This window comes from Lolium perenne, chromosome 4 (genome assembly GCF_019359855.2).
Source record: "Lolium perenne isolate Kyuss_39 chromosome 4, Kyuss_2.0, whole genome shotgun sequence".
Lineage (NCBI taxonomy): Eukaryota > Viridiplantae > Streptophyta > Magnoliopsida > Poales > Poaceae > Lolium > Lolium perenne.
The window spans coordinates 77,698,358-77,708,623 of NC_067247.2; the positions used below are offsets into that span (position 1 = coordinate 77,698,358).

The 10,266-nt window shown below is 44.6% G+C and overlaps 2 protein-coding genes across 2 annotated transcripts; one reads left to right on the forward strand and one right to left on the reverse strand.

Annotated features, from left to right (window-relative positions):
• Positions 1 to 5,119: 5,119 nt before the first annotated feature.
• On the forward strand, positions 5,120 to 6,951 carry LOC127293041 (thioredoxin-like protein AAED1, chloroplastic). Its single transcript, XM_051322591.2, has 7 exons — positions 5,120 to 5,498; positions 5,582 to 5,628; positions 5,722 to 5,836; positions 6,058 to 6,102; positions 6,199 to 6,258; positions 6,373 to 6,468; positions 6,595 to 6,951. Exons 1-7 carry the CDS (start codon positions 5,226 to 5,228, stop codon positions 6,712 to 6,714), a joined length of 756 nt encoding a protein of 251 aa, XP_051178551.1. The 5' UTR covers positions 5,120 to 5,225; the 3' UTR covers positions 6,715 to 6,951.
• Positions 6,952 to 7,338: 387 nt separating this feature from the next.
• Positions 7,339 to 9,915, reverse strand: LOC127293042 (putative F-box protein At3g10240). Its single transcript, XM_051322592.2, has 3 exons — positions 9,746 to 9,915; positions 9,569 to 9,646; positions 7,339 to 8,790 (listed from the first exon to the last, which is right to left on the reverse strand). The coding sequence occupies exons 2-3, from the start codon at positions 9,644 to 9,646 to the stop codon at positions 7,585 to 7,587; spliced, it is 1,284 nt and encodes a 427-aa protein (XP_051178552.1). The 5' UTR covers positions 9,746 to 9,915; the 3' UTR covers positions 7,339 to 7,584.
• Between the last annotated feature and the right edge of the window lie 351 nt (positions 9,916 to 10,266).

Sequence of the window (10,266 nt, forward strand, 5' to 3'; positions counted from 1 at the left end):
AGATCTTTGTTGCTAAGAACGGAACCTTTATTGAGAAAGAATTTCTCACTAAAGAAGTGACTGGAAGAAAAGTAGAACTCGATGAGATTGAAGAATCTCTGCTCGTTGATCAGAGTAGCGCAGTACCGGAAGATGTTCCTATGCCGACTACACCGGTAACAGAGGAAGCTAATGATAATGATCATGAAACTTCAAATGAGATAGCTACTGAACCTCGCAGATCGACAAGGGAACGTGCCACTCCTAATTGGTATGATCCTTGTCTAAATGTCATGATTGTGGACAACAATGATGAAGACCCTGCGACGTATGAAGAAGCAATGATGAGCTCAGATTCCAACAAATGGCAAGAGGCCATGAAATCCGAAATGGGATCCATGTATGATAACAAAGTATGGACTTTGGTAGACTTACCTGATAGCCGCAAGGCTGTCGAGAATAAATGGATCTTCAAGAGAAAAACAGATGCTGATGGTAATATTACTGTCTATAAAGCTCGACTTGTCGCAAAGGGTTTCCGACAAATTCAAGGTGTTGACTACGATGAGACTTTCTCACCTGTAGCGAAGCTAAAATCTGTAAGGATTTTGTTAGCAATAGCTGCATTTTTCGATTATGAGATTTGGCAGATGGATGTCAAAACGGCATTCCTTAATGGAGACATTGAGGAAGAGTTGTATATGGTACAACCCAAAGGTTTTGTTGATCCTAAAAATGCTGACAAAGTATGCAAACTTCAGCGTTCAATTTATGGACTGAAGCAAGCATCAAGAAGTTGGAACCGACGCTTTGATAAGGTGATCAAAGACTTCGGGTTTATACAGTGTCATGGAGAGGCCTGTATTTACAAGAAAGTGAGTGGGAGCTCTGTAGCATTCCTGATATTATATGTAGATGACATATTATTGATTGGGAATGATATAGAACTATTAAGCAGTGTAAAGGGTTATTTGAATAATAGTTTTTCAATGAAAGACCTTGGTGAAGCATCATATATATTAGGCATCAAGATTTATAGAGATAGATCAAGACGTCTAATAGGGCTATCACAGAGTACATACCTAGACAAGATTCTAAAGAAGTTTAGAATGGACGAAAGTAAGAAAGGATTCTTACCTATGTTACCAGGCAAGGTCTTGAGTAAGACTCAAGGTCCAGCTACGGCAGAAGAAAGAGAAAGGATGAGTCAGATCCCCTATGCCTCGGCAGTAGGCTCTATCATGTATGCCATGCTATGTACAAGACCGGATATAGCACATGCTGTTAGTTTGACTAGCAGATATCAAAGTGATCCAGGAATGGAACACTGGACAGCGGTCAAGAATATCCTGAAGTACTTGAAAAGAACTAAGGATATGTTTTTTTTGTTGTGGAGGTGACCAAGAGCTCGTTGTAATAAGTTACACCGATGCAAGTTGGAACACTGATCCTGATGACTCTAAGTCACAGTCTGGGTACGTGTTTATATTGAATGGTGCTGCAGTAAGTTGGGCAAGCTCGAAGCAGTGCACGGTGGCGAAATCCTCAACAGAATCGGAGTACATAGCGGCTTCAGAGGCTTCATCAGAAGCGGTATGGATGAAGAGGTTCATTGTAGAGCTCGGTGTGGTTCCTAGTGCATTGGACCCACTAGTCATCTACTGTGACAACATGGGTGCCATCGCCAATGCACAAGAACCAATGTCACACAAGAGGCTGAAGCATATCAAGCTGCGTTATCATTCGATTCGCGAGTACATCGAAGATTGAGAAGTAAAGATTTGCAAAGTACACACTGATCTGAATGTAGCAAATCCGTTGACTAAAGCTCTCCCTAGGGCAAAGCATGACCAACACCAGAATGCCATGGGTGTTAGGTACCTTACAATGTAATCTAGATTATTGACTCTAGTGCAAGTGGGAGACTGTTGGAGATATGCCCAAGAGGTAATAATAAAAGTGGTTATTATATATCTTTATGTTTATGATAAATGTTTATATACCATGCTATAATTGTATTAACCGAAACATTGATACATGTGTGTTATGTAAACAAACAAATGAGTCCCTAGTAAGCCTCTTAACTAGCTTGTTGATTAATAGATGATTAGTTTCATAATCATGAACGTTGGATGTTATTAATGACAAGGTTATATCATTATATGAATGATGTAATAGACACACCCAATTAAGCGTAGCATAGGATCACGTTATTAAGTTATTTGCTATAAGCTTTCGATACATAGTTACCTAGTCCTTATGACCATGAGATCATGTAAATCACTTATACCGGAAAGGTACTTTGATTACATCAAACGCCACTGCGTAAATGGGTGGTTATAAAGGTGGGATTAAGTATCCGGAAAGTATGAGTTGAGGCATATGGATCAACAGTGGGATTTGTCCATCCCGATGACGGATAGATATACTCTGGGCCCTCTCGGTGGAATGTCGTCTAATGTCTTGCAAGCATATGAATAAGTTCATAAGAGACCACATACCACGGTACGAGTAAAGAGTACTTGTCAGGAGACGAGGTTGAACAAGGTATAGAGTGATACCGATGATCAAACCTCGGACAAGTAAAATATCGCGTGACAAAGGGAATTGGTATCGTATGTGAATGGTTCATTCGATCACTAAGTCATCGTTGAATATGTGGGAGCCATTATGGATCTCTAGATCCCGCTATTGGTTATTGGTCGGAGTGAGTACTCAACCATGTCCGCATAGTTCGCGAACCGTAGGGTGACACACTTAAAGTTGGATGTTGAAATGGTAGAACTTGAATATGGAATGGAGTTCGAATATTTGTTCGGAGTCCCGGATGAGATCCCGGACATCACGAGGAGTTCCGGAATGGTCCGGAGAATAAGATTCATATATAGGATGTCATTTTATGTGTTTGAAAATGATCCGGTGCATTTATGGAAGGTTCTAGAAGGTTCTAGAAAAGTCCGGAAGAAATCACTTTGGAAGGCGGAGTCCCGAAGGGACTCCACCACCCATGGCCGGCCAACCCTAGAGGGGTGGAGTCCCAAGTGGACTCCACCATAGGGGCCGGCCACCCCCCCACATGGAAGGGTGGGAATCCCACTTGGGTGGGAGTCCCACCTTGAGTAGGTTTCCCTACAACATGGAAGGTTTTGGTTTCGGGTCTTATTCGAAGACTTGTAGTCCAACACTTGGGGTTCCACCTATATAATGAGGGGCATAGGGGAGGGGGCCGGACACACCAAAGCCACCACCTTGGCCGCACCCCTTGGAGGCCGGCCACCCCCTCTCCCCAAACCCTAGCCGCCCCACTCCTCCTTCTTCCCCGCACGCTTAGCGAAGCTCCACCGGGATTCTCCACCGCCACCGACACCACGCCGTCGTGCTGTCGGATTCAAGAGGAGCTACTACTTCCGCTGCCCGCTGGAACGGGGAGGTGGATGTCGTCTTCATCAACAACCGAACGTGTGACCGAGTACGGAGGTGCTGCCCGTTCGTGGCGCCGTGATCAAGATCTTCTACGCGCTTTTGCAAGCGGCAAGTGAACGTCTACCGCAGCAACAAGAGCCTCATCTTGTAGGCTTTGGAATCTCTTCAAGGGTGAGACTCGATAATCCCCTCGTTGCTACCGTCTTCTAGATTGCATCTTGGCTTGGATTTCGTGTTCGCGGTAGGAAATTTTTTGTTTTCTATGCTACGTTATCCTACAGAAATCTACTTTAAACAGGATTGCATTCGACTTTTTCTTATGTAAATGATGCATTACTTCATGTAAAACCACAACTCCATCCAAGATGAAACACTCTTTTATAAAAGCAGTTTGGACAGGAGAGATGATCTTATCTGCTACCTCAATAGCTCTATTGTTCGTTACTTTAGTAAAAACCTTGAACATAACATTAAGCAAACATATGAGACGGTACTGTTGGATCATGCTCGCATCTACGCATTTAGGCAACAAGGTTAAAACACCATAGTTGAAACGTGCTATGTTAAGTTCTCCTCGATGCCACTCTCTGGACATCGTGAGTAAATCATCGCAAACCAAAGGCCAAAAATTCTGGTAAAACTCTATCGGCAGTCCATCGGGACCAGATGCTTTATTTTTTTCATAGAGAAAACTGCTAACTTGATCTCTTCCATAGTAAAATCTCTAGACAACAACTTTCTATCTTCATCATCAAGCACACAAGGCATAATGGAATTTAAAACAACATTACCAACATTTTCACTAGGCCCAAAAAGCTTTTATAGAAATCAGTCGCATATCTTAGAATATTAACATCCCCTTCAATAAGACCTTCATCTTGCTGTAAGGCAATAATCCTATTTTTTTCTCTTTCTACCACTAGCTTTAGACATAAAATAAGAAGTGAGGGAATCTCCTTCAAGCAATTCTTTCTCTTTCGCCGTCTGGAACCACATAACTTCTTCTTCTTTGTAAATTTCATGCAACTTCGCCTCTATCTTCTTTCTTAATAAATAGTTCTCGACTGTCATACCTACTAGCTCACTGTCCCTGTCTATCTTATCTATTTCATCTTCTAAAATCCTTTTCTATTTCTTGTACAACCACAAATAATTTAAGTTCCAACCCTTCAAAGTTTTTCTCAATTTTCTCGATCTATTTTGCCATTTATCAGAACAACTCCTACCACGGAAAGAACTATTCCATACTTTTGTAACCACCTCTTCTAGATCCTCTCTAAGAAACCAGCACAACTCAAATTTAAAAGGTCTCTCTACATTTTCTTTCTTTATCCCCAGATCTAAAAGTAAAGGCGCATGATCCGAAATATCTCTAGCTAGTACATGTAAAAACATATTAGGGTATAAACTTTCCCAAGAAACAGAGATAAGAATCCTGTCTAACCCATGGCGTGGCTGCCTCACCCAGCCACGTCAGCAAATACGTAGCCGCAGCGTATCTGATGATGGTACATGACACGCCTGCACGTCCTTGATGACCGTAATTACCACTCCTCGCAAAAAAAAAGAATACAATGATCAAAGTGAAATATACGGACAAGTTCAGTGATCTACCATGTATTTAAGTATTTTATTTACTCTTTACAAATTGTGCAGAAAAAAACTGGAGGAAGGGATGGCGCCACGCCCCGCGCCCTCGTGCCGCGCAGCTGCGGCCACTCGGTCGCCTCCAGTGCCGGTGGCTCAACGCCCGCCCGCTCGCAGCACGCAGTCACGGACAGACATTCCACCTGTAGTTTGCGCGCCGGCGTTCAGCCGTCTCCATGGCGACGGCCATCTCGTTGTCGCTCTCGCTCTCGTACGCCCAACTCCGCACCTCCACTCTCCGCACGCCGTGCCACCGGCGCCTGTCCGCCTCGGGACCTCACGGCCCCTTCCCGCGACTCCGACGCCGATCTCTGCGCGTCTCGGCTGCGGCGGGGGCTTCTCCCCTCGACGCCGGCAACCCCGCGTGGGACGCTCTCGACGGCGTGTCGGTGTTCGCCACGGGCACCGGCGACGCCGTTCCGCTCAGGGACCTGTGGGATCCCACCGAGGTATCCAGTTCATAAGTCCTCTCAAACTGATCTAGTTTCTGCATCGTGCAATTTTAACTGGTGTTCTTTGATTCCACGAGCAGGGCGTGGCCGTGGTCGCGCTGCTAAGGCATTTCGGATGCTTCTGCTGGTGAGGCTGCCATTGTGCTGACACACCGCATGCTTGCTTCCTCTGTTTCTTGGACCGTCGGCTGTTAAGCTTTGCCGTTTGCCATGCCTACAGCTGGGAGCTGGCCTCTGACCTCAAGAACTCCATGGAGAAATTCGAGTCCGCGGGAGCTAAACTGGTCGCCATCGGCGTCGGCACCTCTGATAAAGCTCGAATTCTCGCCGATCGGGTAAGCTTGTGGTTCAGTACTTCAGTGTCGGTGTTAGCACCGTGCCATCTTCCAATTCGGCGAAGAAGTGGCAGGATTTTCAGACGTAGCAAGACAGGAGTAGTGTTGTCTTGGTGACATTCACTTTGATCAGACTATGCACAAATCTCCATTTGCAATTGTTCTGCTTGTTCCTCGGGATGGAGCTGACTGTTCTGGATCTGGGTTGCTTTGCATTGCAGCTGCCGTTTCCTTCGGATAGCTTGTACGCCGACCCGGAGCGCAAGGTGACGATCCACTCAGCTCCATTTATCTGTTCCTCTACTGTTTGTTTGAGTGAAGAAATGTCTGTGATGAATGACTGTGAACTCGTTTGATTTCAGGCTTACGATGTCCTGGGCCTGTACCACGGAATAGGCCGGACCCTCTTCAGTCCAGCTAGTGTAAGAACCACAGTTCAGCACAGCGTTTCTGAATTCTGATCATGCAGCTATTCTTTCACAATCTGCTTATATGAACGAAGCTAAAATGTCCATATGTCTATGTGCATGATGAAGGCTAAAATATACTCGAGGCTCGACTCCATCAAGGAGGCGACCAAGAACTACACGCTGCAAGGCACACCATCTGACCTGACGGGTGTCATGCAGCAGGTTAACTGAATTCGCTGCCTCCTTATCTCTGTCCATGCATTTGTCACCCAGAAGAAGTTTGAAGACTTGCTTGATCCTGAACTCCTGATTGTTTGAACGCATGTTTGCTCGTGTTGCTTTCTGCAGGGTGGTATGTTCGTGTTCAGAGGGAAAGAGCTGTTGTACGCATGGAGAGACGAAGGGACCGGCGATCACGCACCTTTGGATGATGTCCTCGGAGTCTGCTGCAAAGTTCCTGCTACCTGACGTTACTTGGGCATCAGATCATTTGCCTCACATTGCTCCGTGCAAAATTATCTAACATCCAAGTAATGTAGGGCAAATCATCAAAAGGAACTTTGATAGCTTCAGAGAAACAGAGGAAATTCCATATTCTCTTCGGTTGCACCAAACGTCCAACCCAACTGATTAGTATTGCTGTTTCACGTGGATATAGATATCTGTGACTGCCATATGATAGATGCATATTTTCCTGTTTGATTATTTCTTCTCATCTGGATTGTTGAAAACAGGACATAGCCCCCGCGCATGCATTGCTGAAACAAAATACAGTTTGTTTACATGAGGTTTCCGGTTGTAGTTGCACTGGTTATTACAGAAAGATATAACAGTACCCAGGAGGCACTCAAAATTTAAATTCAATGAATACAGCGCTGAAACATGATAGCAGCACAAAGGGATTGGAGCACATGCGCGATTCCAGCTAAATCCTACAAAACATGTGCCCATATGCAGTCTTTTTTATTTAGAAAAACGAACATGAAACCGTCTCAACAAGAAACCAATAACCTTACCTGAAAAAAGAAAAGAAACCAATAACCGAAACAACACTAAGAGGGTAGCACAAACGTTAATAAGTGAAAAAGGCAATAAAAAAGCACTAAACTATGTTTTGCCAGGGGAAGGCACTACACATTGGCACACAAAGCCAGCAATCCAGCGATCTCATACACACATAACAGTTGTTTGGTGCAGCTAATGCACGTAAAAACGATTACAAAGTACAACCTTCATAGCATAATATACACGACTTGGCTAACATTCTTGAGCCCCTTAAAGCACTAAGAATGCTTACAGATTACAGCACTCATAAGATACATATTTGCAAGCTGACATTCATCTTAAATCCCTTGACGCACTGAAGCTGGAAAGCTTGCAGTAGTATGGCACGTAGTAAAATTTATAGGACAGTTCACAGGTTGTGGGAGTCCGAAGCTCTAAGAGTTTTTTGGTACTGATGGTAAACAAGAGGAATTTCCAAGTGCCATGCTCCCCCAGGATAACAACCTCTCTATCAAGGTCAAAAGCCAAGATGTAATAATTGGACCACAAGGATCCAGAAGAATCAGTGTGGACCAAGACGTCCCTCCCAAATGCATCGATCATGTTTAGCCGATGCTTCACCACCCACCTCTCAGACGAAGAGCCTTCCAAACTCCAAATTTGCATCATGCAACCATCTATTTGTTGCTGCGCATAGCACAAGACCCCTGATGACTGGGCAACGCGACCATGACAACAATGGAACATCTCTGGCATGACAGAGAATCCTGGCAGCTGAATAATCCTTCGTTTGAGCAGTTGTGTGCTTGTGGCCATTGCATTTATTTCCATTGCAAGGACACAACGATCCGACGAGTGCTCAACATACAACACCCCGTGAATGAAGTGTGATCGACCATGAAAACTAATTTCACTTTCCAGGAGATTACTATGCCATAAGAGATCCTGAGAGGAGAATATCTCAAATTCATTGATTGGTTGGTCTACAGGATGCGACGAACGCCTCTTCTGGAATTTGAAGACATAAAAGTGTTGGGACCATAATGGATCAAAGCACAACACGACATGATAATCAGAATCTGATCCAGGTTGAGTATGTGGGAGAAACATCCACTCTTGCGTTGCCGGATTGCACACAACCGAACGTGAAACGTCTGGAAAATATCCTGTGAAACCTTCATAACAGCAAAGGAGTAGGCCGTTGCTACAATCCATTAGCCTTAGATGATGATAACTTGGCACAAAAGAAAGAGCTGTGTCTATTTCCCTGCCACTTGACGGAAGTCCGGCGAGATGGATGGGACTGCGATAATCACACATTTGGTACAAGAGACCAGCTGGAGTTCTTGGGAGCTTCTGGCTGTGATGTGGATCAGACGAGAAGGCAAGCCAAGATTTGCAAACACACTTGAATCGACAAAATGATTTCAGCGGCAACCGAGACAGGATCTCCACCACTAGATCATCAGTTAGGAATGGCATGGTTATTTCTTTCTTGGGTTCCATGTCTCTTTGCTTATCCCGGAGAAAGACCGTCATCTTCATATAAATAAAGAAATAAGTATTTAAAACCTTGTCTTACATTTGAATGCCACAAACTTTAGAAGTTATACTAGTACCCAACATATGCAAAACGATGAGCCGAACTGAAGTACTATTCAAACTAGTACTTGGTAAAGGTAGTAACCACTGGATTCAAGCTCGAAAGCTCATACAAATAAAAAAGTGATGTAACTGCAATTAAATAAGTGTACATATGCTGTTTAAACAGAAGAACTGTGCTACAAGTACAACAACAAGATCAATGTAATCGTAGCTGCCATCAAAGTGCAGCGCACCACCTTATCTCGCATCCTACAAGGATGGGACATGGTTGTGTCGTGCGTGCAGTACTTCGGTAAACTGAAACCCCATCCAACTATCACTGAAGAAATCAAGAATGCCCATTTTTGTTGGTTCCCATTATCAATATTTTTTTGTGATCCACATAAGAATTAGCAAATGAGTGAAGCCACAAATCATGTGTTTTAGCCTATGCCATAGGCCCATGGCAGAGGGGTTCACCATTTTCCAAAAAGTGGCATGAGAATACGGCTGTACACTGTAGTGTATATTAACAGTTAAATAAGAAAAGAAACATAATTTCTCCAAGATCTATTCCCAATCCCATTTGGAAATATCGTAGAATGACTTGTTAGCAGCCGCGAATGAGTGAGATGATTGCTAATCCACGAGATATATGCGCTTCAGGGTGTATGATCCTAATAATGACGTGTTGTTAGCAGGCGTGAATGGCAGAGACAACTACTGTACTTACCAGACGATGTCGCCCAGACCTCAAATTCCATCCGAAGCAGGAAAGGCAGGACGGGCCGCGGGAAGATCCAGGGCTCATCTGCACGAGCTCAGATCAGAAACCGCACATGAGCACAGCCGCGCGGCCTGAGCCCCGAACAGAGAAAAAAATGATGAGAGGGAGTGACTGAGGACTCACCGGCGAGCGAGGCTGCGGAGGTGGGCCTGCGGGAGTAGGAGCTTGATGTTTCAGGAAGCAGCGGCCGCGCCCCGGAGAATGGCCTCGCCGGCGTCTTCCGGGGAGGGAAGGAACTCGGAGAATGGAAGAGGAACTGCGGCGATTTTTTACCGGAGCTACTTTTTTGCTTTTTTGGGAGGCAGTACACGCAGAGGTGTGCTCAGTGCTAAGCAGGGGAAAGGATGAGAGATTCGTCGTAGTGGGCTGGACTGGGCCGGGACGGACGCGTCCCTTGCGTTCCCATTCGTTCTGAAACTTCGGCCGCATTCGGGAATCGGCCCAACAGTTTCGACCCATGCACTTAGCATGAGCTGCCGAATAAGGCCACCCTATTTTTAAAAATTCCAAAAAATACTATTTCAAAGATTTAGAAAAAATGAAAGACATTTTTTCATGTATATCCTATGTTGACACTTCTTTGTGCAGATTTCTGCATAAAAAGGACCATGTCTAACCTACACATAAATGTGAAAATGAAATTT